At 34.3% G+C, this 23,172-nt stretch overlaps 1 protein-coding gene across 1 annotated transcript in view; it reads left to right on the forward strand.

Annotated features, from left to right (window-relative positions):
- The window catches only part of Ap3b1 (adaptor related protein complex 3 subunit beta 1), a 203,345-nt gene that overhangs the window by 89,719 nt on the left and 90,454 nt on the right, over window positions 1-23,172 (forward strand). Inside the window, exons 13-15 of the mRNA XM_090331736.1 lie at window positions 522-654; window positions 4,320-4,429; window positions 13,614-13,790. Coding sequence (XP_090187862.1) covers window positions 522-654; window positions 4,320-4,429; window positions 13,614-13,790 — 420 coding nt within the window. The remainder of the gene's footprint in view (window positions 1-521; window positions 655-4,319; window positions 4,430-13,613; window positions 13,791-23,172) is intronic.

Genomic DNA, 23,172 nt, shown 5'->3' on the forward strand with positions numbered 1-23,172 from the left:
ATTGGATATTTATATACTAGAAATATCTTATCTCAGGTACTTATCCAATACTCATATATTTATAGGTCATTATTCATTAATAACATATTGGTTCTTTTCTTCCTTTCTTCCCAATTTTTAATTTACTGTCTCTACAAAAGTGACCCTTTTTTCATAAATTGACAGTTGCTTCTGGTTAAATGAGCTGAATCCTCCAAAGAGAGGGTTCTTGTCTCTTTCAGCCTTGCCTTTATACTAAATGCTGTCTTTGGATGACTGCTCCCCACTATCTGTTTTGGACTTTCAAGCCACTGTGGCCACATGTGAATGAGCCTGGCTTGAAAATATTGTCTCCTCTATAGAAAAGGCACATTCTTTACATAAAAGAGAAAAACTGAATTAAGTCATCAGTTGTTCCTCTTGTATTCATGTGAAGTTCTCTTGTATATTTTGGAATTTTTATGTAGTAACATGCTATTTAAAATGGGCTTTTTGATTCACTTGATAGTACTCATATGTAAGCTAACGAATATTTTTTGTAGACCTATGTGAAAAGCCAGGATAAGCAATTTGCAGCAGCCACTATTCAGACTATAGGCAGATGTGCAACCAACATCTCAGAAGTCACAGACACCTGCCTCAATGGCCTGGTCTGTCTATTGTCCAACAGGGATGGTAAGTTCATAGTTTCATTTCATTTTCAAATTCAATTTTTGACTATTCTCATTTTAATTTTAATTTTGTAATCTTTTCCATTGCAGTTTAGCTTTTCCTAGATATCAGTAGTATAGTCAGAATATTTGAAAAATGTATGCCATCCATATATTTATTTTATTTTGCACAATAACATCTCTTTGTCTCTCAAGGTCACATTTTTAGGTAACCTTAAAAACATGTTTTATGTCTTACATATTTTTATTTTCGGCATATGGTTTTTTCTTGATTAAATATTCTTGAAATTCAGATAAATGTATATTAAAAACAAATCAGGTAATTAGAAACAGTGTTTATCTTGCTTCAACTAAGAACATTTTTCTATTTTTACTAATTATCTTCATTTCACTCTTATGTCAAAAATTCTATTCTTTTGCTTTTTAATGACATGTAAGTTGTGCATAATATTGGTTCACCTGCAGAGGGTGCTAAAAGCAGACAAATGACTTTATAACATGGGAAACAAGCTAAATAAAAAGAAAATGTTAGTGTACATTTTTTTCTTCCAGAAATTATTCTAATCCTTTTATATTCAAGATTAAGGATATTAAAGTCATCAATTTGGAACAGCTTCATGTTTAAGCTAAACAATTATCTAAGTGTTCTGAGAGACTCAATATGTAATGTCTAACAAAATATGTGTCTAGATTTCATAGTACATATTCAGTGTAAAATGTCAGCTGTTTGTATGGCTATGGCTTGAGACCACAGAAATAACTAGGATCATTTGGATGAAAAGGAAAAAGCAAGTTAACCTTTTACCTTTAATTTATTTATAAATCTTTTATTGTCATTTTAAATTGCTTAAGATTCTTTATAGGAAAGGCATAAGCTTCTGTATAAAACCATTATTAAAATATTTTTGGAATCTTAAATAATTCTATCTAGATAACCTTAAATGTCATGTCCAGTTACAGACATGCATGAGCAGCCATGAAATGAAACACTAAAAAATTACTGTGTATACTGTATTTGAAAAATAACTTTATTTTTTACTGAAATAGTTCTTTATTCCTTATACCATAATGTTGATTGTTTTTCCCACACGTAGGTATTTGTCGAAAGCCCTAACATTGTGTTAAGTGCTTTAATGAAAAAGTTGGAATGAAATTTTTTCTCAAATAACATTGATTTATTTTTTGTAAACATATATTTGTAACATTGCATTTATAAACTTGAGATTTTATAATGGAAGGAGCATGTAGTATTAACACTCCACATGAATGCCAGCCAGAATTACCCAGGAGATAATTTTGTTTGTTTATGACTGGATACTTGGCGGGGAGGGGTGGAGTTCAATCCAGGGCCTTGTGTCTTGTGTGTGTTGTTCAAATGCTTTAACCCCATTCCTTATTTTTTTTTTTTTTTGCCAGTCCTGGGCTTGAGCTCAGGGCACTGTCCTTGGACTTTCTCAAGGCTAGAGCTCTACCACTTGAGCCTCAGCACCACTTCTGGCTTTTTTCTATGTATGTGGTACTGAGGAATCGAACCTGGGTCTTCATGCATGCTAGGCAAGCACTTTTAACCACTAGGCCAAACTCTCGGCCCCTCCTTGGTTTTTGTTGTTGTTGTTTGTTTGTTTGGTCAGTTGAAGGACTTGAACTCTGGGTCTGGGTGCTGTCCCTGAGCTCTTCAGCTCAAGGCTACTGCTCTGCCCTTTGAGTCACAGTGCCATTTTCTGATGCTTAATTGGAGTCTCATGGACTTTAGTGTCTGGGCTGGCTTTGAACCCCAGTCCCCAATCTAGCCTCCCAAGAAGCTAGGATTACAGGCATGATCCCTTGTTTTTTTTTAAGATGTAATTTTGTTATGAAGTCTAGTATGCCTTGAACCTCTGACCCTCTGCCTCCTCCTCCCCCATGCTGGAGTTATAGGCATATGTCATCACATTCAGCAAGGAAAATAAGTGTCATCCACCCATTTTTGTTTTAAACAATAATATGCCTTCTTGACTCTCTTTCTAGTTCACACTTTTTTTTTTTTTCTTTGTGCCAGTCCTGGAGCTTGAAGTCAGGGTCTGAGCACTGTCCTTGGGCTTTCTCAGGTCTAAAGCTCCACTAGTTGAGCCACAGCGCCACTTTTGGCTTTTTTTCCCCCTATGAATATGGTATCAAGGAATTGAGCCCGGATCTTCATGCATGCTAGGCAAGCAGTAAACCACTAGGCCAACTTCCCAGCCGTCTAGGTCTGGGAAGTTTTTTATTTCCTGCATGTTTTTATTTCCTCCTGTGAGTTGACTTTTTCTTTATCAGATAAAATATACTCCTTCCTCCTTTAGAAGATAATTCCAGAGCATTTAAAATTTATTTATGCCCTTGTTTTATTTTGTTGGTGTTGATGCTGAATATTACCATGTTTTTGTCATTGGCTACTTGAGCCATTTTTGCTTTAGTTAATTTTCAGATAAGGTTTTGGAATTTCTGTCTAGGACTGTCTTCAAGCCATGATTTTTCTACCTGTGCAGTGCCTTTTGCATAGCTGGGGTTACAGGCTTGTTTCCCTAGGCCTGGCTTGTTCGTGGAGATAGAATCTGTATAATTTTTTGCTTCTAGCTAGAATTATAGGTGTGAACCACTTAGCCTAGTGAACTTTTAATTACTTTAATCACTCTTTAAGATTAATTTGATAAATTTCCTTAGGGTTTTTAGTAGAAGAAATTCACATTTCACTTTTAATTGCTTAAAGTAATTTCTTTTAGGTAACTATTAACATAATTTGTTTGAGTAACCTTATTACCTTCCACCGCAAAACTGAAAGGATTGGGATGGAAGACTATTTTTAAATTTTATTTTTTTTTGTAATTCAATAAGTATTTAGTGTAGATTGGAGCAGATTAATATGATAACTAGTTTTAGAGTTTCTGCCTTTCTGTGGTTCACACTCTAAAGGAAGCTGATGGTAATATAAATTTGCCATAGTATTATCATATACTGCACTTACTCTGTGGCAGCCATTGGCTTACATGTTAACCAGACTGCCTTTGTGTAAATGTTAAGGCTCTCTTGAGTAATTTCTCAGTCTGCATATGTTCCACATTTCTCATTTGCAGAATGAAGCTAATAGTAGGCTTTGCTTTTGGAGTTAGGACCATTAAGTGTTGTTTAGGTTAAGGCAGAAAATAGGAAGAGTCCAGACATAGAATCATTTTGTGATTCTGGTGAAATATCCCCACTGTACTCAGCTGTTTGAAAACCTCAGGTAACATAAAGAGTGAATTTACCTGGAAGTGATGAGGAGAGATCTGTGATGGGAAGAATACTGGTGCCTCAAAGATACTCAAATCCTGATGCTCATGATTGTATTACAGAGCAAAGAAGACTTTGTAATGTGATTAGGTTCAAGTTCTGGAGATACGGAGAGTTTTTTGGTTAGGACAGAATAATTGAATCTTATCAGGAAGAGAGGAGAAGATGTCAGAAGCAGGATCAAAGTGGTTAATTGCTAGTTTTGACCCAAAGAAGGTGGGTACTCCTTGGGAGTTGGAAAAGGCAAGAAAAGTATATTCATGGTTGTAGTTTTTACCTAGTCTTATAAGACATGCAGAATTTTGTTAAGTTTGGCCCGTATCAGGACAAATCTAATTATATTGCACATATTTTAAAATGAATAATCTCTGTCTCTTTCAGAAATAGTTGTTGCTGAAAGTGTGGTTGTTATAAAGAAATTACTGCAAATGCAACCTGCACAACATGGTGAAATAATTAAACATATGGCTAAACTCTTGGATAACATCACGGTGAGTATCCATGAAGAGATATTTGTTGTGTTCCACCAAAGTTCACTTAGAAAATTATAGTTTTCTTAAAGTAAATGTTCATCCTAAAGTCTGTGTGGATTCCAACATTGGTCCTAAGATTTCCTACTGTTACAGAGGGACTTACAGATCTAAAATAGGAAAGGAAGGAATGGAGTTTGTAATGTTGACTTGGAATTAGAGCACTGTGTGTTTCATGGTTTTTGTCTATGAATAACTGGATGTTATGTGAGTACATATATGTGCACATCTAAATTTTACTGAATAGATATAGCAACATGTAATCCCAGTGCTGTCTTTTGGAAGACCCTAGAAACAGTAACCTTATTACTAATGACCATACTTTGTATTCAGGTCTTATTTTATTATTGAGAAAATAATTTCACACTATGAAATTTACCTTTTTAAGTGATTTAACTCCCAGTAAAACTCATTTCTCTTAACAACTAGTGACTGAACCTGGAGAATTCTAAATGGAAAAGACAGAGATATATTTGCAAACTAATATATGTATCTGTTTACACACATAATTAAATCTCAACAATAAGCAGTCTTACAAAAGTGGTAAATTAGAATTTTGAAAAGTGCTATGATGCAAATTTAATAATTACACTGAAATACTGAATAATTTTAGGAACACAGAATAGGAAGTGATGGAGATTAGGTTAGAAGGATATTGAAGGTTTTGTGACAAGAAAGGAGTGGGGGGGATAAAATGAGAATAGTCAATAGGTGAAAGAGACTATGTCCTATGAAAACTAGGTTTTAATAGAGGAAAGAGTTAATAACTTTTTCCCCATATTTTAAGCCAGTAATGGCAGGAAATATGTGATTATAAGAAAATAAGGATGTGGAATGCTATATTCCTAAATTTTGGAGGTAAAATTTAGTTAAGGTTTGTGTTAGTAAACTTGTTCTTGTTCTGTTAAAAAGGAAGAGACAATTCTAATTGTTAAGGCTTTAGATAAAGCTGCTTGTAAGTAAAATTTGTGGCAGTGTTTGAGGGCTATGCCAGACAATTTCTTGAAAGAAAAATTTGTCTTATTTAAAAATATTCTTACTTTAAGCTAAAGTGTAACCACTTAAGTGGTTACCTGAATCCACTACTTTCTTTTTTTGGGGGGGGGAAGGAACAAAGGATGACAATTTTTATTGCATTTTACTGTACATCACAATGCCATTTTTATATAAGGACACTTTTAATAAGCTATTTCAATTTGGTTTTGTTACATTAAGTTGACTATCAAATACATAGATTTTTGCATACGTTTCCTTTGTTTAAAACCAATTTCATAATTGGTTGTATATGTAGACTTCTAGTTTTATCTTTTTACTTGTTGCCATGGGATTTAAACCATCAAAGGTTTTGTCTTGGCTTGGGGTTTGTTTTTTCTTTTATTTTGGGGGTTTTGTGCTGTATATATGAACAAACAAATGAAAAAAAAAGAGTTTACAGATTAGTTTAAGTTGACAATGAAATGTGAAGTTGGTCCTAGTTTACATCTTAGAGAGGGGAAGATATATGTATGTTTCATGTGCCTGAATATCTTAAGCCACTTTCTGCAAAGGCTGTTGCTTACAGATAAAAGTAAAGAGCTTTCTTTGAAAGTTTGCTATTTAGATTATAGATATTTGACAGACATGGCACCTTTGCTGTATTAATAACTGAGGCCCTCTATAGAAATCTACAGTCAGTGCTATGCATTTATCTGCAGCTAGTATATCTTCTAGATAAATGGAGGGAAAGCAGTTTTTTCTTGTGCTGAGTTAGATATCTGTGATGTCAGTGATTTTTGCAGAACATGTGCGCAGTCCTGAATTATATTTAGTCTTGGCAGGTAAGTTTAAAAGTACATTTGTTCTGCTTATAATGAGTTCACAGTTTATGCCTATACATGTTGGATTATTTGAAATTTTAAATCTTTTACATTGAAAAACGTTGACATTCATCTTGAAGAAAGCATTGGGGTAAATTCATAGAGATTTATTTTTAAGCATATCCCCTACCGTAAGAAAGGGAGTACATATTTGGATCTGAACTATATCGTGAGTTAATCGTGAAAGGGTAGATTGCCTGCATGCAAATGTTTTCTATTCTTTATTTTCAGTTGTGGTATTTCTTTTCCCTTCCAAGTGTCATGGTTGTAATTCTCAATCCACTACTTTCTTTTCTTTTCTTTTTTTGTGGGTCATGGGGCTTGAACTTGGCCTAGGCACTTTCCCTGACCTCTTCAGCTAAAGACTACTGCCCTACTCCTGGGCCTGGGTGCTGTCCCTGAGCTCTTCAGCTCAAAGCCCTACTTTTGAGCCTAGCCCCACTTCCCATTTTCTAGAGGTTAATTGGAGGTAAGAGTCTCAGGTCCTTTTGTGCCTGGGCTCGCTTTGAACCCTGATCCTCAGATCTTAGCCTCCAGAGTAGCTAGGATTACAGGTGTGAGCTACCACACCCAGCTCCACTACTTTCTTATATTGCAGTATATATATATTCCAATATATTTGTATAATATATATACATATATATAATATATGTTTGTATAATATATATAATGAATAGTCTGTGCATGTGTGTATGTGTGTGTGTATAAAAATAGTGAGTGATGGAAATCAGAGATAGAGGCTGTTAAAAGAGTAAGAATGAAAAAATAAATAATAAATATATAAGCACAACAAAGATGATAAAAAGCAAATATATCCTACTTTGAATATGAATGGACTGAGTTCTTTCATTAAAAGACTGCTGGTGGGAATGTAAACAAGTTCAGCCACTCTGGAAAGCAGTTTGGAAGTTTCTTAAAGAACTGGAAATAGACCTTCCCTACAATCCCGCCGTACTACTCCTGGGCATCTATCCTGAACATCATAACCCAGGATATGATAAGGACACCTGCTCAGCTATGTTCATCTCTGCACTATTCACAATAGCCAAGCAATGGAAACAACCCAGATGCCCTATATATATATATGAATTCTACATAGCCAACAAACAAGATAAATTAATGGCATTTGCTGGGAAGTGGATGAAGCTAGAGCGAATCATATTGAGTGAGATTAAGTCAAGACCAAATTAACAAAAGGTGCATGGTATCCTTAATATGTGGATATTAGATCCAAACAGTACAAGAGCAATGACTCAATATTTGGGGACCCGATGTTATGGACATGGTCTTGGAGATATTTATGATGGGCTATATATTTTATAGACATAATGTTTTATTACATAGATTAATATGTATCTATGACATATAAACCCTCAGCTTAATTTTAAGAACATAAGTGCCAGTGATTATATAAAAGGATTCCCTTCTTGGATACTTGTTTGTTAAACATGACATTTGAAATATGATGTAAAAATCAATGCTAATAAATTCTTAAATAATAATAATAATAAATAAGGGTCAGGAGTTTGGCCTCATGGTAGAGTGCTTGCCTAGCGTGCACAAAGACCTGATTTGATTCCTCAGTACCACTTACATAGAAAAAAAGCTGGAAGTGGTGCTGTGGCTCAAGTCGTAGAGCGCCGAGTTCAAGCCTCAGGACTGGCAAAAATAAATAAATAATTCTGCTACACATTCATATGCTAGAATAAAGGTGATCCTTTATAATAATATAATTCAGTATGCAATATAATATGTTTATATATAATAATAAAAGTGAACCTTTATTCTAATAAATGAATGTGTACTCCTCCAAAAAAATCTGTTTTCAAATTGGAGTGAAAGCAAAAGCTAGCCATTTATAATCAAAACACCTTAATCAAGGGAAAGTTGAAAATAAGAAGGCAAAGAAAGAGAGATTAAATTTGATAAAGAAAGTGGTAGAATTAATTAAATGCATTTAAGTAGAAAAAAAGTAACATTATAAGTGAAATGTCACCAATTTACAGAGACACTAAGAAGGCCAAACCTGTTTGCACAGACAATAAGGCAATTGAATAAAATATGTAGAGGAAAGAATCTTATTCAGAATATAAGGTGAAATTGATAAGATATAGTTATTGTAGATGACGTTGATATACTATTCTAATATTAGGTATTCATAGTGGATTGATGCAAGCAAGCATACAGAGAAAGTTATGGAAAAAACTTGATTTAGTAAATGCTGCTAAAACCTTGTCTATTTAATAGGTAAGAGCCACTTTTAGGAGCATATTCATTAAATGCTTTCAAAAAAATCAAATAGAAAATATTCTAAATTATGTGTTATATGGTTGTAGTTATGAATACTATTATTTTTTAAGTAAAGATCAAAATACAAAACATAATGTTTGCCTTTAACAAACCCAAGGGAATGATGAACCAACATTAAAAACATAAAAAAGGGGAGCTGGCAGTTTGGCCTAGTGGTAGAGTGCTTGCCTAGCATGCACGAATACCCAGGTTCGATTCCTTGGTACCACATACATAGAAAAAAAGCCGGAAGTGGTGCTGAGGCTCAAGTGGTAGAGCTCTAGCCTTGAGAAAGCCCAAGGACAGTGCCCTGAGCCCAAGTCCAGAACTGGCCAAAAAAAAAAAAAAAAGGAAAGAAACTTGATTTTGTAAGATAGAATTAATAAATACATGTTATACCCAGCCCTTTGGAAAGAGAATATATATAATAACCTTCCTGATAATAAGGCCAAGGGGAAGCAAAAGTAGACAAATCTGGAATCGAATAATAGGAAAGTTTAAAACAAGTTTAAGGACACTACATATGATTCTGTTGCACACATCTGAATTTTAAGAAAATAGTGATGAGTTTTTACGAATCATGATTCTCATGAGGAAGCTGAGGTGCCTGAAGCAGGAAGCATGACAATTTGTTGTACAGAATTCTTAAGAATGATAAACAAATGCACAAATTGCTATTTTAAAAAAGAAGAAGATGGTGAGAATGTAGCAGATATAAACCTGACTGTCAGGAAAGAGTAGTAATTAAATCCCCAGAATGTTGCTATCCTAATCCCAAGAGCTGGTCACATAGGAACAGTATTTTCATTTCAGAAAATGGTTTTATTAATCTGACTAAGCACATGATTACTGTTAAGTATGAGCAAGTGACTTCTACATTTGTGATATATATTTGTGAGCCTTCATGATATCTTTGTGAATCTCTTTCCTATTTCACCTTTAGACCCAGAGGTAAGGTCTTAAACTGATAATTGTCTTAAACAATGATAATTGTTAAAGGAGAAAAGGCCATTATTTAACTTGCTTTCTTGTAATTCTGTTCATAGGATATGTATAGAAAGAGATGAGAAGGAGTGAACAAACCTGAGGGGGGAAATCAAGTAGTGGTGTGAAAAACAGGCAATAGGGTGGCCCACAGTGCCTTGAAAAATTTGTCTGTGGGGATGACAACAGGAGACTGGGAACTACTGAATAGTTTGGCAGAATGGGACACCAAAATGATCCTTGTGTTGAGTAAATGAGTCCATTGAGGTAATATTATTTGCCCCCATGCCATAAATGATCAGTGTGGGGCCAGAGCCAGTCTTCTTGACCTGCTGGTTGGCTTTCTAATTTAGATGGTCACTTGGTATCTGGCCAGTCGTCTAGTGTAAAGTCTAGATAGTTTCTATTGTAGTCCTAACTCTACCACTGATAAGCTGAAGTGTGATGGGGTGTTCTGACATCTTTGTTACTCTAGTGTCCTTCTATACTACCTACACAGGATTGATGGGAGAACCACCTTAGTGCTTTTGTAATGATTGAGAATTTACATGATTTTTAAAAACAGTGCTTGGCAAATTACATAGGGCCAATTGATGTTACCTATGTATTATTTTAGACATAGATTATTTTTTATCATATTCAGGACTTTTATTCCATTACTCATTTAGTAGTAACCATGAAAAGTAGATAATTCCTCCAAGTTGAATAGATTTTTTTATCTGCAGTAGTTAACTTATATGTTGTGATTATAACTGTTACCTTTTGGTCTGTCCCTCATTAGTGTAAATACTAACTTGTTTTTTTTGTTTGTTTTTGGCTTTGTTTTGTTTTTTTAACCATTCCTAGGGTCTGAACTCAGGGCCTGAGCATTGTCCTTGGGCTTTCCTCAAGACTAGTGCTCTGCAACTTGATGCACAGCACTACTTCTGTCTTTTCTATATATGTGGTACCAAGGAATTGAACTCAGGTCTTCATGCATGCTAGGCAAACACTGCCACTAGGCCATACTCCTGGCCCCTAAATACTGCTTTTTGTAATAGTTATTGTGTTTTTTGTTTTTTTTTTTTTTCAGAATAAAATTCAACCCAAGGATTGCTTAATGGATTTCACATAATGTTTAATGGGACAGGTGGAGATTTCATATTATAAAAGAACAATTGGGAGGTGTTATTGTATAAGTCTACTGAGTAATATTAAAGTGGCACTTTACTCTGGCCCAGATGCTTCAGTGAACACCTGCCATGTCACACATTCCGTCTCTATGCCCTACCACCCTAATGCAATTTAGGCTTAATTTTTAATGTATATTGAGTTCAGAAACACATGGGATCTTAGATCTGGTTTGCAGTTTGTTTACTGATTTTACCTTTGACAAATTTAAATTAAAAAAAAATGATGTTTGTGGAGTATTTGCTTCAGGCTTGAACCATGTAGAGGGCTGTTGTTGAAACACAATAGCTTTTAAATTGAACTTCTTACAGAGTGATCTGTAAAACCGTTCTAGATGCCTTTCTATAATGGCTGTGGTGGGCTACGCATCATTATTTGTTTTTGCAGGCAAGTTAATGGGTTAAAATGGCAGTGGAAACTGCCTTCTAGTAGGTTTGAAAAGTGCACTTAACCATTTGCTCCAGGCATTTAGAATAAAGAATCAGGCAATATCGTTTATAATCCAGTTTGTCTTTGAGAATATTGAAGAGGTTCATGATAAAAGTATGTGTATGACTGTATGTGTATGTGTTCATGCTCCCCCCTCCCACTCACATGCTTCTGCTGCATGTATTACTGGTTTGGTTTTTAGTTCAGTGTTTCTATTTATTCTGTGGTTGGAAAAAAACACAGAAAATAAGTTTATTATTTGCAGTGTTTTCACTTTGAATCTTTTAACATACTAATCATATCTTTATAGTATCAGAGGTATAAACATAAGAATCCTGTTAATTGAGAAAGGAGAATAGAAATCAGAAAATTTTAAAATTCAAACTCTAGGAAAAGAAGGAAATATTGATTCCTTTAGTGTCCTGATGTTTTTAAAAATAAAATGCTGTTACCAAGAATCTGGTGTATTTTATTTCTGGTTGTGGATAATTTTTCTGGTTTTTCAAAATGAATGTTTATTTTGGAAATTGTTAACTTAGTTCTAGAAAATTCTAAATATTATCCTCCCTAGACTACCACTGTGATCACTGCTTTTCTGCTTTTTTCTGTGCATTTTAAATTCTTAAAATATTCAAATATTGTTATCTTGATCTTAATATATTCAAACATCTGAACAAGAATCTAAAAACCTTACTTCACTGTGAGATTAGCCATTTTGCAAACGAGAATAGAATACTAGAAGAAAATTTCTTAACTGGGATAATAGATTGCTATATGTGGAAGAATTTTAATTTTTATACTGGTAATATATTATAAAATGTTTAAGAAAAATAAATCTAGCATAACTGAAATATGAAGTTGCTCATATATTCTTATTTAGAAGTACTTTTCATTGTGGCAGGTGACTTGAATTGCCCCATACTGGAAAATTTAATGTACCACTCAATTACTATTCTTTAGCCCAATTTGAAATAATAGATTGGGAGTAAGGTCTTAATGCAGTGTAACCTTTGGAACATTAGAAATAACCTCTTTCCTTCCAGAAATCAGTAATACAGTAAGGGTATTAGTTTTAGCATACTGCATGAATAGATTTGTAATACCATTTATATCTTTTTTTCTGTTATATAAGTAAACTGGTTTTTTTTTCTGTCAGTCTAAACTTAGTATTTATTTAAAGATAATTCTGTTTTAGTTATGGGAATATATACTTTTTGAGGAGTTAAAGGGTTTTGATGACTTCATTCTGATTCTGGTAAAAGATTCAACATAGGTGGTTCATATTTTTATTGTTATAGGATGGGTATATCAAGACAATTTGAGATACTAAATATTGTGATAAAAGTTTAACCATGGAAAGGTTTGTATTTTCACTTTCTTCTTTTGTAGTCATAGCAGAGATAGCTTTGCAACTACAGAAACCATTTAAAGTTTGAGAAATTATAAAAAGATTTCAAAAAGTGTTGTCTTCTGATGCCATCACTTAATGATGGCCATCAGCTTTTTCATCTATTATTCAGCACAACAAATTTTCTATGGTAGGTGAAAATGTTCACAGAAACTAATTTACACACCCTCTCAAATTCCTTTTGCAATGGGGAGGATACAAATAAGCAAATAGTAATAAAAGTAATTTACATACTCTAAAATGTTGGCCTTAATGGTTCTGATGGAAGGTTTCCAATTTGTCGCAAAGCAGTGATTGTTAAGAAAACAAATTATATTGAAATGTACTTTATTTTATAAATATAATGCCAAAGTGCAGTGTTGGGCAAATTTATCCTTATTTATTTTGTTGACTACACAGGGATTCACAGTTTTTAAAGCAGATCTTGATTTATGAGTTTGATATATTTCTGCTGCTATAGATGCACGTACTGGAGGATAGTAGTGGCTTTGTAGTCATAGCCTTTAATGACTCAGTTTCTTTTTCTGTATTATCCATATGTTCTCAGAGTGTGATTTGTGAACCACTTGTCCTCGGAATCATCACTGATGCTTTTTAATACATGCATTCCTGGGGCTCAACACAGAAAAATTAACCTAGTAACAATTTTTAAGCGACATTGAGGCTTGAGACCTGTTGTAGAATAGGAGTCAGCAAACCTTTTCAGTAATTTGTTAGGTAATCAGTATTTTTGGCTTAGGGGCCCTATAGTTTTCATTGCAACAACTCACTTTCACCATCATAGCACACATGCAGTGAAAGATAATGCAAAAACAATCTGGTCAGCCAGATTTGGCTCATTACCTATCTGTTTGTTTTTTGATAACTTAAGACAGTCCATGAACATAAACACTTCCTAGATGTACATTTAGCAAATTAATAGATGTAAAACTTGGATAACAGTAAGCCATTTCTGTGTTAATGTTAGAGTATGATTATCCATTTCAGTTGTGTGATCCATTCCTAATAGGTTCCTGTGGCTAGAGCAAGTATTCTTTGGCTGATTGGAGAAAACTGTGAACGAGTTCCTAAAATTGCTCCTGATGTCCTGAGGAAGATGGCTAAAAGTTTCACTAGTGAAGATGATCTGGTAAAGCTGCAAATTTTAAATCTGGGAGCAAAGCTATATCTAACCAACTCCAAACAGGTAAAAATTAATTCTTCATCAACCTAACTAGTATATACTTTCCCTTTTACTGTGATCAAATCCCTGACTTATGTTCATGCTTTATCCTATGCATTTAATGATTACTGGGCCTGGTTTGTTTTAGGTGCTACATTAAATGATATTAATGCAAACAGATGACTTACTAGTCTAGGAAGGAGGAAAAAGACTTTATGAAATGTATTAAGATTTAATGACATTCCAGAAGTCTGGCAATAAGGAAGAGACATCAGAGAAAGTTCCATAAAAGATAAAATGTTTAACTGAAAACACATAAGAAATGTTTATTGTACAGCATAAGGAAAGAGGGGAACAAAGGATCAGAACCATGAAACAGCTTGAGTTTTTAGGAAACTTACAGATGAGTCCAGAAAGCTGTGTCTGGTTGAGTCCCCTTATTAATATTATGTTAACACCTGGTTACCTAGTTATAATTCTAGTATTAGAACGTTTACCATTTGACATTTTATGTCATGAGGACAAATCCCTTATGAACAACTTAGTACCCTTGTAAGAGAGACCCTGAGGGCTAGCTTGTCCCTTCTAATATCAGAAAATATAGTCAAAAGGCACCGTTGGCTTTCACCAGACAGCATATCTACAAGTGTGTGATCTTGGATTTCCCAGCCTCTGTAACTCTGAGATAGAAATTCCTTTTTGATAGGTTTTTCTGGTTAATATTTTGTTACTGGTGTTTAAATGGGTTAAACCATTGGTGGACTTAGAGTGGTTTATATGCTCTTGTTAATTATAAAATGTTTTCCTGTAGGTGAAATAGAAACTTTTTAAAACTTTTCTGTTATGAGATAATTTTCAGCTTAGAACATTTATGCAAATCTATAAAGCAACTGGTGGTAAGAGGAGTAATTTTCCTCTGTATGTGTTAAAGGGAAACGTTTTTATTCTTGTTGTGTGTGTGTGTGTGTGTGTGTGTGTGTGTGTGTGTGTGTGTATGCATGCCACTCCTGGGGCTTGAACTCAGGGCTTGGGCGCTGTCCCTGAGTGTCTTTTGCTCAAGACTAGCACTCTCCCACTTGAGCCACAGCACCACTCCCAGCTTTTTCTGTGTATGTGGTAGCGAGGAATAGATCCCAGGGCTTTATGCATGTTAGACAAGCACTCTACCACTAAGCCACATGCCTGGCCCAACTTTTTCATTCTTTTTCCAGCATTTCAATTGTTGTTTTTCATGGATAGAAGACTTAGTTTGTAAGATTGGAAGATGCTGAAATACATTTCCCTGAATTAGATTTCATCTTTTGCATGTTAATTCATATTTTAAATCAAATCATTTTAAGTTTCATAAATTTATTTTCTTTCAAAGAATTAATTAATTAGTTCTCTAATTGTAGTGGAGATGACAGGATGCACACTACCATGCACACTTCTTTACAGAGTGGTTAATCAAGTTTACATTCCCACCAAGAGTGTAATGGTGTTGCCTTTTGGCCACATTACTGCCAGTATCTTTTAATGTTAGTTTTCTTGATAGTGGACAGTCCATCAGGGGTAAGATGGAATTTCCATGTTTGGATTTGAATTTCTTTTATGGCCATAGATGTCAAACATTTCTTGATGTGTCTATTGGCCATTCTTACTTCTTCTAAGTCCCTCTTTAAGTCTTTAGCCCATTTACTAATTGGGTTGCTGTTTCTCTGAGGATTTGCTTTTGGAGGGTTAAGTTCTTTTTTTTTTTTTTTTGCCAGTCCTGGGCTTGAGCTCAGGGCCTGAGCACTGTCCTTGGACTTTGTCAAGGCTAGAGATCTACCACTTGAGCCTCAGCACCACTTCCGGCTTTTTTCTATGTATGTGGTACCGCGGAATCGAACCCGGGTCTTCATGCATGCTAGGCAAGCACTTTAACCACTAGGCCAAACTCCCGGCCCAGGAGGGTTAAGTTCTTATTGGCATTTTTATTTCATTACTTGTTATGGGTCTACTTAGTTGATTTAAATCTTCTTGGTTTAGTTTACATATTTCAATATTCTCTAGGAATTTTTCCACTTCTTTCAGATTCTACATTTTCCAATGTGTTAGCATAAAGGTTTGCAAAGCATTCCCTTATAGTGTTCTAAATATTGTTTGTTTCTGTCATTATGTTCCCATTTTCTTCTCTAATTTTATTTGGGTGTATTCTCTTTGTTTTTTGGTCAGGTTTGCTAAGGGTCTATCATTTTTGTTAATTGTTTCAAAGAACCAACTCTTTGTTTTGCTTTTTATTTCTGTGTGGTTTTTTATTTCAAATTCATTTACTTCTGATTTAGTTTTAATTATTTGTTTTCATGTACTGAGTTACAGTTTAGCTTGTTCTTTTTTTTCAAGGAGTTTAAGGTACACAATTAAGTTGTTGCTTTGAAATTTCTCCAATTTGTTGATGTAAACTCTCAGAGCTATAAATTTTCCTCTGAATTCTGCCTTTGCTGTGTCCCAGAGGAGCTGGCATGTTGTGTACTCATTTTTGTTAAATTCCATAAACGGTTGAATTTTTTTCTGATCTCTTCAATGACCTACTGTTCATTCAACAATGTGTTAGTCTCCATGAATTACAGAATTTTTTGTCATGGCTTATTTTTCATTGTAATTAATAGAAGGGTTACATGATATTTGCCAGATAGATGGTGCATTAATTCACATACATTGATACCCTTTCACATGTCTTGGTCCCCATTTCCCTCCCCCCCCCCCTTGTGATGGCTTTTTATGTTGAACACTAATTTTATTCTACTGTGGTCTCTCAGAATGCAGGGAATTATTTCAGTTTTTCTGAATTTTCACAGGTTTTTTTGTGACCTAAAATAAGACCTATTTTGGAGAAGGTTCTGGGAGTTGCTGTGAAGAATGTATATTCTAAGAGTGCTGGATGAATATTCTGTAGATGTTTGTTAAGTCTAGTTGGTCAGTGCAGTTATTTAGGTCTGAGGTTTCTCTGTTGAGTTTTTGCCAGGGTGATCTATCCAGAGGTGACAGTGATGTGATAAAGTCATCAGTAATCAATGTGTTTGGATCTTTTAGATCCGTGTTTTTAGGTGAAGAAGTGCATTTTGATGAACTTGCTTTTACTTTTTGTTATTAAAAGATTTTTTGGGGGGAGTCATGAGGCTGGTTCTGTCCTGGGCACTTCTGCTCAAGGCTACCATCCTACCCTTGAGCCAAGCCCCTCTTCCCATTTTCTGGAGGTTAATTGGAGATAATTGTCTCAGGTTTCTCTGTGCCAGGGCTGGTTTTGAACCTTTGATCCTCAGATCTCAGCCTCCTGAGTAGCTAGGACTACAGGCATGAGCCACCTCACCCAGCTAAAAGGTATTTTTTAACACTGATTTTTTTACATCATATTTCAAATGTATTCAAGTTGGGAATCTCTATAATTGCTCTTTGAAGCTATATTATTCATTGGAATTTTGAAGCATAGTTTCTGAATTATTTATATTTTTTAAATGATACTTTACTTTTGAAATGGTCTTAGATTTTTCAAATGGATTACAATTTCTAAATGATATAAAAACAGATGAATCAAGATCTCCTGTTAGATTATATTTTTTCCAATATTTCTCATTTCTCAAAAAAGATTGAGAACATTTATAAATGAAAGCATTAAAGAATAGTTTTAATCATCAGCTTCACAGAAATTTTAGTTGTATGTTCATAATTTATTGTATATGAAATAGAAACTATAATTATTGGTTTAATGAATAGATAAGATTTTTTTTTTTTTTACTTATTTTAGATGCCTTTCTGAATAGGAATTATAGACCACATTGTTCTGGGACTGCTTTGACATGAAGTCGTGCTGCTTACTGCATACCCATTTTCCTTCACTTAAATTCTTTAAGAACTTTCAGTGACTGACTTCTTGATGATATCTACATTGATTTTTAAAATAAGACAGCACGATATATATCTATATCTCTATATATGCCTAAAGAACAAATGAATGATCATTTTCTTCAGCGTCTTAAAATAATTTGAAATTTTTAATGGTAAATATTATCTTTATGCATAGTAAAAAAGTTGATAAGGAAAATATAGTTAATTTTCACAGATAAAGATAGAAATCAGCCCCATTGTTAGTCAAATATTGAAATTTGCAGGCAAACATTAATCTGATCATTGAAATAAATGATGTCCTCACAATAGATGAAAAGGTAAGAAATCTAAGCAAACTAATAGAATCTATAAATCTGAAAAATATTGTATCTGAAAATGAGCATCTTGTCTTAATTGGTGGGTCATGGGGCTTGGACTCAGGGCCTGAGCAACTGACCTTGGGCATTCTCAAAGCTAGAGCTGTATCACTTGAGCCACAGCACAACTTCCAGCTTTTTCTGTGTATGTGGTACTGATTATCGAATCTGGGTCTTTATGCTTGCTAGGCAAGCACTCTATTGCTAGGCCAAACTTCCAGTCCAATGAACATTTTTTTAAATGTATGAACTTTAATCTTTAATTTTGAAATATTTTTCTGTTTGGTTACAGTATATAAGCTGCTTCAGAGAGCTTCTTTTAAAAAATTCTACTGAGTCACATTTAGAATTCTTTAAATAAACATCTGTAAGCTGAACTTTTTTATTTTTGAGCTCTTTCCTGTGAAAGTTTGTATAATTAATTGTGGTGTTTACCACAAAACTATTTGATAACAGTTATGGCAGTAATTGAGAGCATATGCTTTACTGGCCTGTGTGGCTTCAAATCCTACTAAGCTTTTTTCTCACTTTTCTTTCTTTATTCAATTTTATTGTAATGTATAGAGGGGTTATAGTTATATTCTCCAGATAGTAGATGTATTACTTATCACACATTGATACCCATTCTCGTGTTTTTGTCACCATTTCCCTCCCCCAACCCCCTCCCAATTATCTTGTTTTCCCCCTTTTCCTATTTCAAATAAACAAATAAAGGTATATACATTATGCCAAGTAACAAAGTCAGATACAGTAACAACATGAGATTAACCAAAGGGCACCAAAAGAGAAGAGAAATAACATAGTACATTAAGAACAACAGTCACACAAGATAAAGCTCTTGTTTCCATATCCTGGAGATTTCTTTCATTTAGCCTCATCCTATATGGCCTTATGCATCTAGGTTTTGCGCTCTCTGTTAGGAGAGCCCTAGGTACGTACTAATTATTACAAATGTGGGAAACCATTGAGCCTATGTTCCTTTAGGTTTGGCTTACACTATGATCAAACAGGATTCATCACAATGATGCAAAGCCAGTTCAGTATATGCAAGTCAATTAATATAATTCATCACACCAACAGGAGCAAGGACAAGAATCACATGATTGTCTCAATAGATGCAGAAAACGCATTTGACAAGATCCAGCACCCCTTTATGCTAAAAGTTCTGGAGAAACTAGGAATACATGACAAACCCACAGCTAGCATTATACTTAATGGCAAAAAGCTAAAGCCATTTCCTCTAAAATCAGGAATGAGACAAGGATGCAGTCTCTTCACTCCTTTTTAACATAGTAGTAGAATTCCTAGCCAGAACAATAAGGCAGGAAGCAAGCATAAAGAAGATCCAAATTGGAAAAGCGAAAGTGAAATTTGCCTTCTTTACAGATGACATGATTCTATATTTAAAGAACCCTGTAGAGTATACTCTGAAGTTGCTTGAACTGATTCAAAATTTTGGCAAGGTAGCAACGTATAAAATTAACCTCAAAAATCAACCACCTTCCTATATGCCAACAACGAGTGGAACGAGGCAGCAATCAGGAAAGCAATGCTGCTTGTAATAGCCTCAAAGAAAATAAAGTAATTAGGAACTAACTAAGAATGTAAAGGACCTTTATGATGAAAACTTTAAAAACCTGAAAAAGGAAATTAATGCAGAAGTGAAGAAATGGAAAAACCTCCCATTCTCTTGGACTGGAAGAATTAAAATCATGAAAATGGCAATCTTGCCAAGGGCTATCTACAAATTCAATGCAATACCCATCAATATCCCAATGTCATTCTTTAAAGAAATAGAAGAAGCAATCCAAAATTTCATATGGAATAATAAAAGACCACCATATAGCCAAAAAAAAAAAAATTTTAGCAGAACAGCGCAGGAGGAATTTCAATACCAGACTTTAGACGCTATTACAGAGCTATAGTAACCAAAACAGTTTGGTACTGGAATAAGAACAGGCCTGAGAACCAATGGAATAAAACTGAAGACACAGAAATCAACCCACAGACCTATGGACACCTAATCTTTGATAAGGGAGCCAAAAAAGTAGAATGGAAGAAAGACAGCCTCTTCAACAAGTGGTGCTGGCAGAACTGGCTTAGCACCTGCAGAAAACTAAAGTTGGATTTTTCTATGTCACTCTGCACCAGGAATAATGCTAAATAGATCAAAGACCTCAAGGTAAAAGCAGATACTCTGAAAAAATACAAGAAGGAATAGGAGATACACTAGGTCTCCTTGGCACAGGTCAAAACTTTCTTAATAAAGACCAAGAAAGAACAAATTAAAGAAAGTTTGAACAAATGGGACTGCATTAAACTGCAGAGTTTCTATATGGCAAAGGACATAGCTACTACTAACCTTTTTATTGATTGCATGACTTTAGAAGTAGTGCAGAATCAGTACTTAGTTTCTTCATTAGTAAACTGGGAATAGTAATAATATAGCTTTACTAAGTTGTAATATATGTTCATAAAAGCATTGCATAAAAATTACACAAAAATAGATTATGAGAATGCTAGGCATTTATTTTAAAAAGAAGCTTAATTTAAACAACCTAGTTGTAGCTCAGAAAGCAGTACAGCCTTAAGTTCAAATGCCAGCCCCACCAAAACCAGAAATGTATACAAATACTAAAAATATTTGTCAGTATCTTTCTTTTTGAAAATAACAACTCAGTGGAACCAATATTAATCTTACTGCACTGTGTTAAATGCTAAATTCTGTGAATTTTTTTGTATTTCTTAAATTTATAATGATTCTCAGCTGACTATGACTTTTTTTTTTTTTTTTTTTTTTTTTGCCAGTCCTGGGCTTGAGTTCAGGGCCTGAGCACTGTCCTTGGACTTTCTCAAGGTTAGAGCTCTACCACTTGAGCCTCAGCACCACTTCCAGCTCTTTTCTATGTATGTGGTACCAAGGAATCGAACCCTGGCCTTCGTGCATGCTAGGCAAGCACTTTAACCACTAGGCCAAACTCCCGGCCCCCTATGACTTTTAATTGACTTTTAGTTTGGGTTAGGTGATAACATATAGTCATGAATTTCATACTAATATTTTGGCCAGTGACAATGTTAACAACATTGGTTCTACAAGATATATCACCTAGTAATGTTGTAGCTCCTTCAGCTGTAAGGACACTTTGAAGCTGATTGTAAGTATCTTCATCATTAAGTGATGAAAAACTATATTAGAAGAAAACTATAGTGGTGATGGTGGTGTTAATCATTTTTTGTGCGGGCCAGGGCACTGTCTCTGAGCGGTTTTGCTCAGTGCTACCAATTCTGCCACTTGAGCCACAGCCCCATGTCTGGCTTTTTGTTGTTTAGTTGGGGATTAGAGTTTTACTGACTTTCCTCCCTGCACTGGCTTCAAACTTCAGTCTTCAGATCTCATCTTCCTGAGTAGCTGGGATTATAGGCATGATCCACTGTTGCTCGTAAAAAGCTATTGTTTTAATTAATATTTACCAGCTTAATGAGGCAGCAATTAGAGGATTAATGTTTGAGATCAGTCCATGTAAAAATTTAGTAAGATTGTACTGTAATTAGTAAAAATTGTGTGCAGTGATATGTGTCTGTCATGTTTAGCTTGTCTTCCCATGTCTAGTTACATGGGAAGCATAAATAGGAGGATTTGGTGTTAGTTAGTCTTGACAAAAATGAAACTGTTTTTGAAGAATAATTAAAGCAAAAAGGGCTAGAGCATTCTTTGTGTGATATAATGCCTGTCTAACAAGCATGAGGCCCTGAGTTCACATACTAATACTACCCCCCCCCCAAAAAAAAACCAGTTTATTACTTGATTTTTAGTTGGGTAGAAATATGACACCTATATCTTGAAAAGTTATTTTAAAATAATGAATTTCTTAAATTTTATAAACATTTACCCAAATTGTTTTTTCCCCTTAATCTCAGTGATTTAGAATCAGTCTAAAGGGAATTTAATTGGTTTAAGTAGTGTCTGGATAGCCTTTGCCATTAGATGGTGATTAAAACGGTTCCTTAAATTTAAGCAGAAAAATTAATCTGCAAGTGCAGTTTAATAATTGAATATAAGATGGAAAATTTCTGGTGAAAGTACATTTTATTTTATTCTTATGTTATTGATGAATAAACATGAAAAGTACTATTGTTTCATCTGGTTTGGAGCATGGAATAATAATAAAATGCCATAGTTTTACTTAAATGCTCTCAGTTCTCTATAAAAATTGTTCTGGAAAGTCTAATTTATTCCTGTAGTCTCTGTCTCACCTATTTAGAATATGTCTCAAATTTAAATTTTTTTCCATGGCAGAATTGGGACTTGAACTCAGGACCTCTTGCCCTGGCCTGGCTTTTTTCATTCAAGGCTAGTGCTCTCACACTTGAACAACTTCCAGTGTTTTGCTAGTTAATTGGAAATGAGACTCTTGTGAACTTTCCAAAGCCCACACTGGCTTTGAATCACAATCATTAGATCTCAGCCTCCTAAGTAGCTAGCTATCAGTACCCTGCCCAATTTTTTTAATCTATATTTTTTCAAAGTAGTTGACCAAAGGGGTTTAATATATTGAAAAGTTTAGTTTTCTAAAGTTGGTTTGGGGGATAGGAAACTTTTAAGCAAAATGTTCTAGCTTAAGAATATTATTCTAACAAAAACATGAGAAGGGGTATCAAGGTTCTAGAAGTAATGCAGTCATTACCTGAGGTATATAACTGTACACCTCTTAATGTTATCCCGACAATAAAATACAATTTAAAAAAGAATATTATTCTAATTAACACACTTAATTTCCCTGATTTATTTATTGCATATTCTAACTTGCAATGCTCAGGTAGGCTTGACAGTTAAGCTGGTTGTGAGTTCTCATTCTACATTTGATACAACTAATTGTTAAGTGAATTTGCCAGATTTTAGACAAGAAGCTGTGTATGTTTATATATCACAGTCTTGATACAGTATTGAGTGGTTATTTCTCATTTGGTCACTAGTTTGCTAATTACCTTTTAATTATTGTCTTTTAAAAAGGAATTAATTTTTCTAGTTGAACCAACTTGGTCTAGCAATTAGTGGATAAGAACTGCTTATAAAAATTCATAAAATATCTATTTGTATTTAAATAATTTTACTTTAATAAAACCAAGGTAATGCTTTTAAACCACTCTGTTACTGAAAGAAGGGTGCTCTTTATCTAATTTAA

Source organism: Megascapheus bottae, chromosome 4, assembly GCF_031878675.1.
Source record: "Megascapheus bottae isolate mThoBot1 chromosome 4, mThoBot2.hap1, whole genome shotgun sequence".
Lineage (NCBI taxonomy): Eukaryota > Metazoa > Chordata > Mammalia > Rodentia > Geomyidae > Megascapheus > Megascapheus bottae.